The following is a 16,880-nucleotide window of genomic DNA, read 5'->3' as shown; positions in this document are numbered from 1 at the left end:
TTACTTACACCCTTCTTTCGCTTTTCGTTCATCCCATCCATCAAGTTCATCTCAGATCTGATTGGGATTCTTCTCGCCAAAAACTTCACAGCTAAGTCGAAGTACATTTAGAGGAGGCTACTACCTGGTTGATTTATAATACACCCGTGCAGAAAGCACACTCTGCAGTCTTCAATCTCAATAAGTAAGGAATATATATAGCTTACCTCCGCCCGCCACCACCGTGTGAACCCTCACAGGCACATTGGTGTCGTCCGTCACTTGCATCGCCGCCTCCTCCCCAGAAGTGTTCTCCTCATCCAGCACCACCACCTCCACGCTGGCCCCGCCACCAGATGTTCCACCTACAAAGTACATTTAAGAATGTTGGAATACACCACTCACTACTATATAATATTTGGTCTAGGAATAAAGAAATGTGAAAAAAACTGAAAACAATGTAATAATTTGTGACTGTCTACTCTAAATTAAAAATGTCCCTTTTTCCAGGGAAGGCTGTTGTCTTGCTGCACTTTTTGGCACAACTGATGAATGCTTGCTTTTTATTTTTAACACGCACCACTTTTTCTCCTAACAGACAGAAGCTTGACTTCTAAGAACATGAGCAAGATCAAGTTCAAACCAGGTGAGAGCTCGGCTCGACCACAAGAAATGTGTTCAATTAATCGTCAGCACTAAGCACTTTTCCATTTTCAGTTAAACGTTTAGTTTTATGACAAACTTGATTTTAATAAATGTGTTTACTTTTAATAAAGCTTTTAAACTTAAATAGACTCTGTGGTTTTTGGTCCTCCAGACTAGAGTGGCTGAGCTAAAGGTTTTGCAATTTTTGCAAGCATGAGTCCGTGCCTCTGACACTTCTTGACTCTGACTCCGTACTCTTGTCCTGCGTTGGATAATCTTATCTTATCTTATCTTAAGAGGAACTTGTATAGAGCTCTGTCACCATAGGTTTCCTGGCGCTGGGTGGTACTGAGAGATGTAGAGAGGGGGAGCTAGCCAGACTGTGTAAAAAGATCATCATTGGGGATCAATCATTGGTGACTTTGGGAGCTAAATGACTCTGCCACACTATCTAGTCAGTAAGGAGATTGGGGGTTCAACTACAAAGTCTGTTATCACTGAGGTATGTGGAAAGTCTAACAGCGCCTATTATAATTGATAAGCTAAGCAATGCATTATTTAGTGTCCATAGTTCTGTTTGTGCAGATTTGTCCCTGCAACAGTAGTAGAATGGATTGTCCTCCTATCCAAACCAAAAGTAAAGTTGTATCCTATTGTTTCTTGGTGGTCATTCACCTTTTTATTGTTGGCAATTGTCAAAGCATAAACATTTAGAAGACTTGAAAAGACATTATGGACAATCCCAGAGGACTGCACTCAGTGCATAGAGCTATTGCTGACTAGAATGGGAGTCCAATGGAATTGCCAAATGTGCAATCTTAGTTAGCTACACAGACAGACTAATAAGAATAATCTAGTAATACCACAGGGAGTCATAGTCGAGGCAGGATAAGAATTTAGATGTAGTCTACAAAAAGATCAAAGACGATTTAGAAAAAATCGAATGAGGAACGCTAGGAAAAAATAGGTACTCTATATTAAAATTAAAACTTACCGGGGCCAGCAAAGGAGCCCTCGCCTGCCCGATCCTGGCCTGCATCCTGTTGAACAGCAGCATCCTCCTCCTGTGTCCCCTTGCCCCTGGGGGGAGCTGATGTACAACATGAAAGAAAGAAAGACCAGAAAACATGGATGATATTTGTCAACCAAATCAAACATTTCAAAAGAACAGTAACAAAATATTTTGGCGAAATAGCAAATAGACAACTATTCCACAGGATATATTGACCGATCTCATGTGGTCTACTACGTTATTAGTATTGCTTGATTTGCACGCGAAGTGACAGACAAAGTCCATCGTGATTGCAGATCAGCGACAACACTAAAAAGTTACCTACTACATTTGCCAGTCATCAAAATACTCAAACTATCAATCCACCACCACTATTTCTTCTTATCGCCATGTGTACAAAGGAAGGACTGAACTTGAGTCTGTAGGGGCTGATTTAGAAGCCCCTTGTGGCTCTTTTGCTCCATTGTTGCCTGACTTTTGTGACGTAGCGGCAGAACAAAAGAGGCGCCATGGTGCGGCGTATATTAACAACGTGACGCATATGGGAGATGCATCACGTTATAAAGCCCTGCGCCATCAGGGGGCGTTCCGGCGCATGGGAGGGCGTTCCTGCGCAGGAACGCATCCTAAAAGTGGCTGAGGGAAATCTACAAGATTTCAATCAGTCACTTTGAGGACAATGGTGCGTGACTCAAACCCTGCGCCTGCTTGAAGCAGACGTACGGCTTGACGCAGCATTGGGGAGATAGGGCACCCCAGAGCATTGCTGGAGCTGCGCCATCGTTACGACGCAACTCCAGCAATGCGCCGCCTTTACGGCACAGATGCGTAACGCTTTGGTGATGTTTTGGGCCCATGGAGGGCCGCATTGTAAATACGGCGCACCATGGGTGGTTGTGGCGTGGCGCACAATTACTGGCGCATCCCTGCTACTTTGCAGGGATGAGCCGGTAATTAAAAATCTGACCCTTAGTGTCTAACATCACGCAGTTCTTTAAACTACACTCATACATAATTTCACAGGCCAATGAAATGAACACAAAATCGAAAACAAATAAGCATAGTAGCAACGCTACTGAGAAGGAGAGCAGTGCACCTGAAATGCACAGAACATTTTGAAATATAATTTACCTACAATGTAATCAGCAGCATTAATGCTCTTGGTAAAAAACAAAAATTTGCAATATAATAACACACAGAGCAGGAGAAAACAGAGTAGTAAAGAAATAGCTACTACTACTCACCAAGCCCGGGGATCTCAAGGCCGAGCAGGTCGAGCAGGTAGAGCAGATCGCGTTCCCGGTCCAGGAGATCCGTCCAATGGTGGATGGCCTGGTTGTAGGTGCGCCGGACCCGAGAGTGTTGGTACATTGCCCGGCACACCTTCTCCCACTGCTTCCGGCGCTCCTGGATCCCGTACCCGTGAGCGATCTTGCCGCCTGCCATGATGGTCCTGGGGAGGCGGCGCTGAACATAAAAAATTAGTGTGGCCACCTCCTCCGGGCTGAAGATCTCCCGGGGTGCGACCTGCCCCCCCCCCTCAAACGCCCGCACGGGAGCCGGGCACGGGGTGCGGGACCCTTCCCCTTCTCGGGATGCTTCCCGGCTCCCTTTACCATGGTCTGGGCAGAAAGAAAGCTAAATAATAAAGAAAATAGAATAGGGAAGAAGAAAAGAAAAGAGTTCTAAAAAGTAGTTTAAAATTAACCAAAAGTAGCAGAAAACACAAAAATATAGAGCTAGAAAAATAGAGGGAATAAGTAAAATAGATTAAAAAAAACTTCAAACAAGCAAAGGATGGCAGAGATTCAGAGAGGATAGAAAAAGCAGGCCCAGAACCATAGCAATGAATGAGAAATAAGATGGCCGCGCCCGTTCACGACCGCGTGGGTAAGTTCGTGCCATATTTTCCTCGCGAACACACGCAAAATTGTACTAGCGAGCCGCACACTTTGCGAGATTACACTTCGCGCCCGGAAACGGAAATGCGTCATGCAAACAAGATGGCCGCGCCCGTGAAAAACCGTGAGGGTAACTTCGCGCCGTTGCGCTACAAGCGGCTCGCTAAAACGCACAAAACCTTGCGAACTAACACGCCGCAAAAAACAAATCGCATATTCGCATGAATTTGCGGCTTCCGAATTCGATCTCGCGCACGTTCGCGCCCCGCGAATCCCACGAAATTGCAGAAAAACGAGTTTTGCAAAACTGAAAGCAGTTGCAAAAGTTCAAACTCATCATTAGTAACCATTCCCTGTAGTGCTTCCTGACTGGGACCCCTCCAGAGTTCAGTTGCTAGTTGCAACAATTGTATGACCCTGCTCTGACCCTCACAGCAGGCTCATAGAATAGCTACAAGTAGGCCACAAAGGTCCTGAAAAAAAATTGCACTGCAACAGAAAGCAAATTACAGAAAAGGAAGCAGGTGCCAGACTGGAATTTTAAAACAGTGACCCATTAATAAATCAACCCCAAACTAATTCATGTCAGTTGAAGCAGGGCAGGTGTGCTTGCTTTTCCCCCCCATAATCTACAGTGATGATGATGAACCAGAGGGTGTTGCAAACAAAACAGGTGATGGACCGAATGTGGATCAATGTCACACATTCATCCCAGTCAAAAGATCTGGGCCCAAATCCATCGTTTTTTTGCACTCCACACCACCCTGGGTTAGACAATGGCGATATGCAAATCAGCTCTGACCCTGTGCCCCATGGGAACAGTCCAGTCCGAACTACAAAAGCCATGTCCTTCCCAGAACGGAATCAAGCATCCGAGGACCCGACCGGTTTCGAGGTAACACCTCTCATCAGCCCGGCTAGCTTGACTCCAGTGGTGTGGAGTGCCTGGGACCCACGTCTGAGCATCCCCAGCGCACTTATGGCGGTATTGCAAACAAAACAGGTGATGGACCGAATGTGGATCAATGTCACACATTCATCCCAGTCAAAAGATCTGGGCCCAAATCCATCATTTTTTTGCACTCCACACCACCCTGGGTTAGACAATGGCGATATGCAAATCAGCTCTGACCCTGTGCCCCATGGGAACAGTCCAGTCCCAACTACAAAAGCCATGTCCTTCCCAGAACGGAATCAAGCTTCCGAGGACCGGACCGGTTTCGAGGTAACACCTCTCATCAGCCCGGCTAGCTTGACTCCAGTGGTGTGGAGTGCCTGGGACCCACGTCTGAGCATCCCCAGCGCACTTATGGTGGTATTGCAAACAAAACAGGTGATGGACCGAATGTGGATCAATGTCACACATTCATCCCAGTCAAAAGATCTGGGCCCAAATCCATCGTTTTTTTGCACTCCACACCACCCTGGGTTAGACAATGGCGATATGCAAATCAGCTCTGACCCTGTGCCCCATGGGAACAGTCCAGTCCGAACTACAAAAGCCATGTCCTTCCCAGAACGGAATCAAGCATCCGAGGACCGGACCGGTTTCGAGGTAACACCTCTCATCAGCCCGGCTAGCTTGACTCCAGTGGTGTGGAGTGCCTGGGACCCACGTCTGAGCATCCCCAGCGCACTTATGGCGGTATTGCAAACAAAACAGGTGATGGACCGAATGTGGATCAATGTCACACATTCATCCCAGTCAAAAGATCTGGGCCCAAATCCATCGTTTTTCTGCACTCCACACCACCCTGGGTTAGACAATGGCGATATGCAAATCAGCTCTGACCCTGTGCCCCATGGGAACAGTCCAGTCCGAACTACAAAAGCCATGTCCTTCCCAGAACGGAATCAAGCATCCGAGGACCGGACCGGTTTCGAGGTAACACCTCTCATCAGCCCGGCTAGCTTGACTCCAGTGGTGTGGAGTGCCTGGGACCCACGTCTGAGCATCCCCAGCGCACTTATGGCGGTATTGCAAACAAAACAGGTGATGGACCGAATGTGGATCAATGTCACACATTCATCCCAGTCAAAAGATCTCGGCCCAAATCCATCGTTTTTTTGCACTCCACACCACCCTGGGTTAGACAATGGCGATATGCAAATCAGCTCTGACCCTGTGCCCCATGGGAACAGTCCAGTCCGAACTACAAAAGCCATGTCCTTCCCAGAACGGAATCAAGCATCCGAGGACCGGACCGGTTTCGAGGTAACACCTCTCATCAGCCCGGCTAGCTTGACTCCAGTGGTGTGGAGTGCCTGGGACCCACGTCTGAGCATCCCCAGTGCACTTATGGCGGTATTGCAAACAAAACAGGTGATGGACTGAATGTGGATCAATGTCACACATTCATCCCAGTCAAAAGATCTGGGCCCAAATCCATTGTTTTTTTGCACTCCACACCACCCTGGGTTAGACAATGGCGATATGCAAATCAGCTCTGACCCTGTGCCCCATGGGAACAGTCCAGTCCGAACTACAAAAGCCATGTCCTTCCCAGAACGGAATCAAGCATCCGAGGACCGGACCGGTTTCGAGGTAACACCTCTCATCAGCCCGGCTAGCTTGACTACAGTGGTGTGGAGTGCCTAGGACCCACGTCTGAGCATCCCCAGCGCACTTATGGCGGTATTGCAAACAAAACAGGTGATGGACCGAATGTGGATCAATGTCACACATTCATCCCAGTCAAAAGATCTGGGCCCAAATCCATCGTTTTTTGCACTCCACACCACCCTGGGTTAGACAATGGCGATATGCAAATCAGCTCTGACCCTGTGCCCCATGGGAACAGTCCAGTCCGAACTACAAAAGCCATGTCCTTCCCAGAACGGAATCAAGCATCCGAGGACTGGACCGGTGTCGAGGTAACACCTCTCATCAGCCCGGCTAGCTTGACTCCAGTGGTGTGGAGTGCCTGGGACCCACGTCTGAGCATCCCCAGCGCACTTATGGCGGTATTGCAAACAAAACAGGTGATGGACCGAATGTGGATCAATGTCACACATTCATCCCAGTCAAAAGATCTGGGCCCAAATCCATCGTTTTTTTGCACTCCACACCACCCTGGGTTAGACAATGGCGATATGCAAATCAGCTCTGACCCTGTGCCCCATGGGAACAGTCCAGTCCGAACTACAAAAGCCATGTCCTTCCCAGAACGGAATCAAGCATCCGAGGACCGGACCGGTTTCGAGGTAACACCTCTCATCAGCCCGGCTAGCTTGACTCCAGTGGTGTGGAGTGCCTGGGACCCACGTCTGAGCATCCCCAGCGCACTTATGGCGGTATTGCAAACAAAACAGTTGATGGACCGAATGTGGATCAATGTCACACATTCATCCCAGTCAAAAGATCTGGGCCCAAATCCATTGTTTTTTTGCACTCCACACCACCCTGGGTTAGACAATGGCGATATGCAAATCAGCTCTGACCCTGTGCCCCATGGGAACAGTCCAGTCCGAACTACAAAAGCCATGTCCTTCCCAGAACGGAATCAAGCATCCGAGGACCGGACCGGTTTCGAGTTAACACCTCTCATCAGCCCGGCTAGCTTGACTCCAGTGTTGTGGAGTGCCTGGGACCCACGTCTGAGCATCCCCAGCGCACTTATGGCGGTATTGCAAATAAAACAGGTGATGAACCGAATGTGGATCAATGTCACACATTCATCCCAGTCAAAAGATCTGGGCCCAAATCCATCGTTTTTCTGCACTCCACACCACCCTGGGTTAGACAATGGCGATATGCAAATCAGCTCTGACCCTGTGCCCCATGGGAACAGTCCAGTCCGAACTACAAAAGCCATGTCCTTCCCAAAACGGAATCAAGCATCCGAGGACCGGACCGGTTTCGAGGTAACACCTCTCATCAGCCCGGCTAGCTTGACTCCAGTGGTGTGGAGTGCCTGGGACCCACGTCTGAGCATCCCCAGCGCACTTATGGCGGTATTGCAAACAAAACAGGTGATGGACCGAATGTGGATCAATGTCACACATTCATCCCAGTCAAAAGATCTGGGCCCAAATCCATCGTTTTTTGGCACTCCACACCACCCTGGGTTAGACAATGGCGATATGCAAATCAGCTCTGACCCTGTGCCCCATGGGAACAGTCCAGTCCGAACTACAAAAGCCATGTCCTTCCCAGAACGGAATCAAGCATCCGAGGACCGGACCGGTTTCGAGGTAACACCTCTCATCAGCCCGGCTAGCTTGACTCCAGTGGTGTGGAGTGCCTGGGACCCACGTCTGAGCATCCCTAGCGCACTTATGGCGGTATTTCAAACAAAACAGGTGATGGACCGAATGTGGATCAATGTCACACATTCATCCCAGTCAAAAGATCTGGGCCCAAATCCATCGTTTTTTTTTTTTTTGTTTGCACTCCACACCACCCTGGGTTAGACAATGGCGATATGCAAATCAGCTCTGACCCTGTGCCCCATGGGAACAGTCCAGTCCGAACTACAAAAGCCATGTCCTTCCCAGAACGGAATCAAGCATCCGAGGACCGGACCGGTTTCGAGGTAACACCTCTCATCAGCCTGGCTAGCTTGACTCCAGTGGTGTGGAGTGCCTGGGACCCACGTCTGAGCATCCCTAGCGCACTTATGGCGGTATTGCAAACAAAACAGGTGATGGACCGAATGTGGATCAATGTCACACATTCATCCCAGTCAAAAGATCTGGGCCCAAATCCATCGGATTTTTTTTGTTGTTGTTTTTGCACTCCACACCACCCTGGGTTAGACAATGGCGATATGCAAATCAGCTCTGACCCTGTGCCCCATGGGAACAGTCCAGTCCGAACTACAAAAGCCATGTCCTTCCCAGAACGGAATCAAGCATCCGAGGACCGGACCGGTTTCGAGGTAACACCTCTCATCAGCCCGGCTAGCTTGACTCCAGTGGTGTGGAGTGCCTGGGACCCACGTCTGAGCATCCCCAGCGCACTTATGGCGGTATTGCAAACAAAACAGGTGATGGACCGAATGTGGATCAATGTCACACATTCATCCCAGTCAAAAGATCTGGGCCCAAATCCATCGTTTTTTTGCACTCCACACCACCCTGGGTTAGACAATGGCGATATGCAAATCAGCTCTGACCCTGTGCCCCATGGGAACAGTCCAGTCCGAACTACAAAAGCCATGTCCTTCCCAGAACGGAATCAAGCATCCGAGGACCGGACCGGTTTCGAGGTAACACCTCTCATCAGCCCGGCTAGATTGACTCCAGTGGTGTGGAGTGCCTGGGACCCACGTCTGAGCATCCCCAGCGCACTTATGGCGGTATTGCAAACAAAACATGTGATGGACCGAATGCGGATCAATGTCACACATTCATCCCAGTCAAAAGATCTGGGCCCAAATCCATCGTTTTTTTGCACTCCACACCACCCTGGGTTAGACAATGGCGATATGCAAATCAGCTCTGACCCTGTGCCCCATGGGAACAGTCCAGTCCGAACTACAAAAGCCATGTCCTTCCCAGAACGGAATCAAGCATCCGAGGACCGGACCGGTTTCGAGGTAACACCTCTCATCAGCCCGGCTAGCTTGACTCCAGTGGTGTGGAGTGCCTGGGACCCACGTCTGAGCATCCCCAGCGCACTTATGGCGGTATTGCAAACAAAACAGGTGATGGACCGAATGTGGATCAATGTCACACATTCATCCCAGTCAAAAGATCTGGGCCCAAATCCATCGTTTTTTTGCACTCCACACCACCCTGGGTTAGACAATGGCGATATGCAAATCAGCTCTGACCCTGTGCCCCATGGGAACAGTCCAGTCCGAACTACAAAAGCCATGTCCTTCCCAGAACGGAATCAAGCATCCGAGGACCGGACCGGTTTCGAGGTAACACCTCTCATCAGCCCGGCTAGCTTGACTCCAGTGGTGTGGAGTGCCTGGGACCCACGTCTGAGCATCCCCAGCGCACTTATGGCGGTATTGCAAACAAAACAGGTGATGGACCGAATGTGGATCGATGTCACACATTCATCCCAGTCAAAAGATCTGGGCCGAAATCCATCGTTTTTTTGCACTCCACACCACCCTGGGTTAGACAATGGCGATATGCAAATCTGCTCTGACCTTGTGCCCCATGGGAACAGTCCAGTCCGAACTACAAAAGCCATGTCCTTCCCAGAACGGAATCAAGCATCTGAGGACGGACCGGTTTTAGGCCCAGATCCTTGTACTGGGTAAGCATGGGCGAATTTTGCGGATCTCGCGTTCGCGAATTTTGCGGATTTGCGAACTCGCAATCCGCAAAATCCGCGAATTCCCGCGAATTTGCGGATTTTTTTTTTTTGTGTGTTCGCAATTGTTTCTGCCAGTTCGCGAGGATTTGGTACTAGTTCGCAATTGCGAACTTACTTGTCGGCTCGCAACGGTCGCGACTATGTTGTTTCTACGTCTGGTTCATCATCACAGCCTCCCAGCACCCTCTGTTTTACCACTGGCACCCTCTCTTTGACCCATGCCACCCTCTGTTACATCAATGCCACCCTCTGGTTCATCATCACTGTAGAAGATGGGGGGGAAAAGCAAGCCCACCTGCCCTGCTTGAACTGACATGAATTAATTTGGGGTTAGTTTATTAACAACACCTGCCCTGCCCCAACTGACAATAATGAATTAGGGGCTAATTAATGTGTCACTGAAAGAATTTAAAGTTCCAGCCTGGCACCTGCTTGTCTGCTCCTTTAGCTGTAAATCAGGACCTTTGTGGCATACAGTTAAGGTCAGAGCAGGGTCACACAATAGTTGCAAGCAGGCAACCGAATTCTGGAGGGCCCCCTCAGGAAGCACTACAAAGAATCGTTACAAATCATGAGGTTGACCTTTTGCACCTGCTCATTGCTTTTGCTTTTGCTGAAATCGTTTTTCGGTTTTTTTTGCGCTATTCGCGGGGCGCGGCGTCGTGCGAAACCGACCGCGGAAGCCGCCAATTCGTGCGAATGAGCATTTTATTTTTTTGCGGCTTGTTGTTTCGCGAGTTTTTTTGCAGTATTCGCGAGCCGCTTGCAGCGCAACACGCGAATTTACCCCAAGGTCGAGTACGGGCGCGGCCATTTTGTTTGCGTGACGTATTTCCGTTTCCGCCCGCTATGTATAATCTCGCGCAGTAAGCGCATTGCGAGTAGAGGTTCGCACGAGATCGCGCGGGAAATCTAGAGGTTCGCACGAGATCGCGAGGAAAATCTCGCGCGAACTTACTTTCGCGCTCGTGAACGGGCGCCGGCCATCTTGTTTTTCATTCATTTCCTGTGTCTGGGCATGGTGTTTAATCCTCTTGGTATCTTTGCCATCCTTTGCTTGTTTTCAGTTTTTTTTTTACGATTTTGCTTCTTATCTGTCCCTCTCTTTTCCTAGCTGTATATTTTTGTCTTTTCTGCTATTTTTCTTTACTTTTAAACTACTTTTTTAAACTCTTTTCTTTTCTTCTTCCCTATCCTATTCTTTCTTAATTTTCTACTTCTTCCTACCTTACCTGCCCAGACCATGGTCAAGCCAGGCGCCGTGAAGCTGCCCAGGCACTTGAGGGCCGCAGCGGCGGCGGGGAGTAGTGCTGGACCTAGTGGCAGGACAGCATGCGGGAGATTGAGGGGGGAGCAGGTGACGCGACGGGAGATATTCAGCCCGGAGGAAGTGGGCGCGCTGGTCTACTTCGTCCAGCGCCGCCTGCCCAGGACCATCGCGGGAGGCGGCAGGATCGCGGCCGGCGGCTACAACATGCGGGAGCGCCGGAAGCGGTGGGAGAAGGTGTGCTGGGCCATATCCCACCTCTACGGGGTCCAGCGCACCTACAGCCAGGTCACCCATCGCTGGACGGACCTCCTGGACCGCGAGCGCGACCTGCTGGACCAGCTCGGCTTGGAGATCCCCGGGCTTGGTGAGTAGTAGTAGCCATTTAATCACTCACTACTATGATGTTTTCTCCTGCTCTGTGTTGTTGTATTGCAAATATTTGTTTTTTACATGGAGCAAGCCAATAATGCCGCTGATGACGATTACATTGTAGTTAAATTATATTTCAAAATCTTCTGTGCATTTCAGGTGCACTGCTCTCCTTCTCAGTGGCGTTGCTACTATGCTTATTTGTTTTCTATTTCGTGGTCTCATTGGCCTGAGTAACTATTATGTATGAGTGTACTTTACAGAACTGCGTAATGCTAGACACTAGGGGGCAGATTACATTTACAAGCCCCTTGCGCCACGTTTACGTTGCCTTGCGTGACGCAACAGCGGCGTAAACGTGCCGCATCCCTGCGAGTCATTTACAGCATGACGCATCTAGGGAGATGCGTCACGTTATAAAGCCATGGGCCTGCACCACAATGGGTGCGTTCCTAGTACGCAGGGTGGGCGGTCCAGCGGCTGTGCGCCTCGCAAAATTGCCTGCGTGAAATCTACAAGATTTAACGCAGGCACTTCTGCGACGCTGCTACGTCAATTCAATTCCTTATGTCTGCTCGAAGCAGGCGAAAGGACTGACACAGCATGTTAAGTATTGGGTGGCCCTGAGCATTACTGGAGTTGCATTGCGTTGGCGACGTGACTCCAGCGATGCGCCGCTCTTACGTGACGAGATGCGTCACGCAAGTGCCTACCCTTGCGCCAGGGCGCGCCGCATTGTAAATGAGGCACATCTGCCGTGTCGCAAGGGTAGTTTTGCGTGACGCATTTGATCTGGCGCATCTCTGGAGATGCGCCAGAACGCGTAAGTAAGTATGCCCCTAAGGGGCGGAATTGCAATTGCCGTCGCATTCCTGCAAAGTAGCAGGGATGCGCCATTAATTGTGCGGCCCGCTACCACCACCAAACATGGTGCGCCGTATTTGCAATGCGGCGCACCATGGGCCCAAAACGTCACCGAAGCTTTACTGCTGGAGTTGCGTCGCAACGATGGCGCAGCTCCATCAATGCTCTGGGGTACCCTATCTCCCCAATGCTGGGTCAAGCCGTACGTCTGCTTCAAGCAGGTGCAGGGTTTGTGTGACGCATCATTGTCCTAAAGGTGACTGATTGATATTTTGTAGATTTCCCTCAGCCACTATTAGGATGTGTTCCAGCGCAGGAATGCCCTCCCTTGCGCCGGAACGCCCCCTGATGGCGCAGGGCTTTATAACGGGATGCATCTCCCAAATGCGTCACGTTGTTATAATATTATACGCCGCACCATGGCGCCCTTTTTTGTTTAGCTGCTGCGTCACAAAAGTCACGCAAGAACGGCGCAAAAGAGCCGCAAGGGCTTAAATCTGCCCCTTCCTTTGTACCCCTGACAATAAGAAAAATAGTGGCGGTGGATTGATAGTTTGACTATTTAAATGACTGGTAATGTAGCAGGCAACTGTTAGTGTTGTCACTGATCTGACTGAAATCACAATGGAGTTTGTCTGTCACTTTGCGTCTTGCCTGCGGACTGCTGCCTGCCAGTCCTAGGTGAACGTTTCAGTACTTTGTTTAGTGAGTTACGTGACTTTTGAAGTCACAGGTCCGCAAATAAATGAAAAGTAACCATAATCAATATAATTTCGCGGAAATATTTTGTTATTGTTCTTTTGAAATGTTTGATTTGGTTGACATTGACAAGCAACAATCATCCATGTTTTCTGTTCTTTCTTTCATGTTGTACGTCAGCTCCCCCCAGGGGCGAGAGGAGGACACAGGAGCAGCAGGCGGCGGATGCTGTTCAACAGGGCCAGGATCGGGCAGGCGAGGGCTCCTCTGCTGGCCCCAGTAAGTTTTCATTTTAGACTAGTACCTATTTTTCCTAGCGTTCCTCATTTGACTTTTTTCAAAATTGTCTTTGCTCTTCTTGTAGACTGTATCTAAATTCTTATCCTGCCTCTACTATGACTCCCTGTGGTATTACTAGATTATTCTTATTAGTCTGTCTGTGTAGCTAACTAAGATTGCACGGTTGGCGAAACTCCCATGATTCTAGTCAGCAATAGCTCTATCAACTTAGTGCAGTCCTCTGGGATTGTCCATAATGTCTTTTGAAGTGTTCTATCTGGACTCATGCTTGCAAAAATTGCAAAACCTTTCGCTCAGTCACTCTAGTCTGGACCAAAAAACACAGATTGTATTTAAGTTTAAAAGCTTTATTAAAAGTAAACACATTTATTAAAATGAAGTCATAATAAAACTAAACGTTTAACTGATAATGGAAAAGTGGTTAGTGCTGACGATTAAATGAAGACATTTCTTGTGGTCGAGCCGAGCTCTCACCTGGTTTCAACTTGATCTTGTTGTTAGAAGTCCATCTTCTGTCTGTGTGGAGAAAAATGGTGCGTGTTAAAAAAACAGCCTTCATCAGTTGTGCCAAAAAGTGCAGCAAGACAACCTTCCCTGGAAAAAGGGACATTTTTTTTAACTTTAACGTAGACAGTCACAAATTACATTGTTTTCACATGTCTTCATTCCTAGACCAAAGACTAGTGAGTGCTTTATTCTAACATTCTTAAATGTACTTTGTAGGTGGAACATCTGGTGGCGGGGCCAGTGTGGAGGTGGTGGTGCTCGACACGGAGGCGGAGGGCGATTCTTCAGGGGAGGAGGCGGCGGCTGTGAGAGTTGAGACGGTGGTGGTGGCGGCCAGAGGTAAGCTCTTATATATTCCTTACTTATTGAGATTGAAGACTAGCTGGGAAGGCAAGAATATGAGATGCATGGCTGGGTGAATGATGAAGCAATGATGGGTGGAAGGACAACAGCCTGGGTGGGTGACACAGAAACTGTATGTGTCCATATACCTGGATCATGCTACTATCTGACTCTTAGATAGCATATGTGTATCTAGAGCAGGGGTACTCATAGTACGGCCCGCGGGCCGGTGGTGGCCCGGCAAGCCTTCCTTGGCGGTGCGCAGACCTTGCAGACAATCACTGCTCCCCCGGCCCCCACAGAGCAGAGGCTTTTTTGTATTTCACCTGTTAGCGCCCCTGCATCTCCACTCTGACAATCACTGCTCCCCCGGCCCCCACAGAGCAGAGTGGAGATGCAAGGCCACAAAGAGGTGAAATAGAACAAAGCCTCTGCTCTGTGGGGCCGGGCAAGCAGTGATTGTCAGGGTGGAGAAGCAGGGGCGCTACAACAAACAAAGCCTCAATAATATGTTAATGGTCTTTTAAAGACCTGTTAAGTACTTTGGTGTTGTTGTCTGTGTGTGCGCGTTGAGGAAGCGGTCTCAACCCGGGCTGAAGGCTGACACAGATAGACACACACACAGTGAGATGACAGAGGGGGAGGGAGAGGGAGGGCAGGAGGGAGAGAGAGATGGAGGGAGGGCAGGAGGGAGAGCAGGAGGGAGAGAGATGTATGTAAATGCTGGGTCTGGTGGCTCAGTGGATGAGGGCATCTGCTGCAGGGACCTGTGTGCAACCTCATGGTCACAAGTTATCGTTTTGCTTTAGCCCCGCCCCCTCTGACTCCGCCCCCACCAGTGCGGCCCTCGGCCCCAAACTACACTGTAAATGTAGCCCCTGAGAGAAAGTTTGTGAGTACCCATGATCTAGAGAGAGTAGACGGTCAGTGGATGAACTAAGTGTAACTTTGAAGAGCATGTAACACTGCACCCGCACGTCCGTTCCAGTGTAGGAAAGGCAAGGAAAAGAACTTTTAATTTTGTCCAAATACTACCATAAATAGTAGCAGTAGTTTGTATTGCAAGCACTGCATAGATCCGGTTATTACGGTGGCCACTCCCTACCTCTCTTAATAAGTTTAGTAGTACTCAGTCATTCATGTGTGGATGTATCACTGGTCACTCAATAAAAAGCAAAGCACCTAAAGTCATCCCATATATAAGCAAAAACATCCCATGTGAAGTGATAGATAATCAGATTATTTATCTTCTTCAATTTTCCATTTCTAGTACTCATTTCCACTGTAGGGTGAAAGTTAAATTAATTAAGCAGTAGCCCTTGAGTTGTAACAGAGTATTCTAAGTGCCACCCGTAATAGAAAAGTAAGAGCTTCACCACCTGCATGTACTGGACGGGTACAGTAACGCAACGCAAGTCTAGGTCACTCCTCATGGCGTGCGTCTCTTTTTCGCGGGTGCAAGTTTACTGCGCTGGCATTATGCCGGCTTGCAGAAAATAACGTACCAAATTTCCAAAACAAGAGATAAGAAGAAGAATAAGACTGGTGTACTTTCATAGTCGACTCCAATGGAAGTCCACAGTGCTCGTAGAATTTGTTCCTTAAACTCCCACTAATGTTAGAGCAAGGATGAAGAAGGGTGAGGTTAGATAGATACTGGCCTCAATAGTTATGTAATGCGCTTGCAAGTTGCTAGTTGTACTGCAACACACATTTCTGCTGAATGATTGAGTTAATCTTAAAGAGCATTGGTTACAGACTATGTCTTTCTTTCTTCATATAGATGCTCCTTCCAAACGAACAAGGAGGAAGGAGCTGGCTAGAGCGGCCCGGCAACGGAGGATCGAGGCCACTGTTGCGGAATATCGGCGGCTGGTGGCCCTGGAGGACGAGGAAAGTGTGCAGTCGACAACAACAACAACGTCGTCTGCATCGGCCTCCGTGGCCCCACGGGCTGCCACCCAGCACAGTGGTCCACCCAGACTGAGCCGGGCTGCCAAAGGCAAACGCCACCGCCGAGCAGCAAGGCCAACAGCTGCCTCTCACAGGCATTGCACCTGCAAGGCAGTGAAGGCACGCCTGCGCCGCACTACCCTGATGGTGTCCCGCCTTCAGCAGGAGCTCGCCTTGCTCCGCGAGGAGCATGATGCCCTGGCCCAAAAAGTTAACAGCATCCACCCATAGTGTCCCTTGCCCCTTTTTTAGAGACTTTTGGGGGGTGGGAATTGGGAGTTGGGTTTTTGGGGACTTTTGAAGGACAATCGTTGGGGTTAGGGAGGGTCTTGCGGGAGATTATTTTGTTAGGGATATAAATATACTTTTTCAAACTTTATCTGAGCATACCTGTTTTTTACTGCTTGCCTGGTGGGTGGGGGTTTAACGTTGACTGTTTTCCTGAAAGTTTAGTTCCATTTTCTTCCTTTAAGTGTAAATGCCCAAATGTTTTCAACACTAAGTGCCTCTCACAGACTAAGTGAAGTGAATCCAAGAGTCCTAGGACTTTAGTAGTACTACCTTCAGTCTCTCGTCTCTCGTACTAATACTCCATTATACCCCCAAACCACCAAACGCTTATCTTACCTGTAATTTGTGTTTGAAAGTAGGGCTAGACCCAGGGCTGGCTCCACGGGAAACACCGAATAAGGTTGGCAATCTTGGTCGGATAAAATTTCCTCATAGCGGTGGTACTAGTGGTGTGACACAGTGGCAGTTGCA

At 49.0% G+C, this 16,880-nt stretch overlaps 1 protein-coding gene across 1 annotated transcript in view; it reads left to right on the top strand.

Moving 5' to 3' along the window:
• The window catches only part of LOC147707791 (uncharacterized), a 77,951-nt gene extending 61,455 nt beyond the window's left edge, over window positions 1–16,496 (top strand). Inside the window, exons 2-4 of the mRNA XM_086925669.1 lie at window positions 13,197–13,295; window positions 14,040–14,162; window positions 15,949–16,496. Of these exons, the coding sequence (XP_086781795.1) occupies window positions 13,197–13,295; window positions 14,040–14,162; window positions 15,949–16,349 (623 nt within the window). The 3' untranslated portion in view covers window positions 16,350–16,496. The remainder of the gene's footprint in view (window positions 1–13,196; window positions 13,296–14,039; window positions 14,163–15,948) is intronic.
• The last annotated feature ends 384 nt before the right edge of the window (window positions 16,497–16,880 follow it).

This window comes from Lissotriton vulgaris, chromosome 6, assembly GCF_964263255.1.
Source record: "Lissotriton vulgaris chromosome 6, aLisVul1.2, whole genome shotgun sequence".
NCBI lineage: Eukaryota > Metazoa > Chordata > Amphibia > Caudata > Salamandridae > Lissotriton > Lissotriton vulgaris.
The sequence above is the reverse complement of the archived record's forward strand: the minus strand, read 5'-3'. Positions and strand labels throughout refer to the sequence as shown.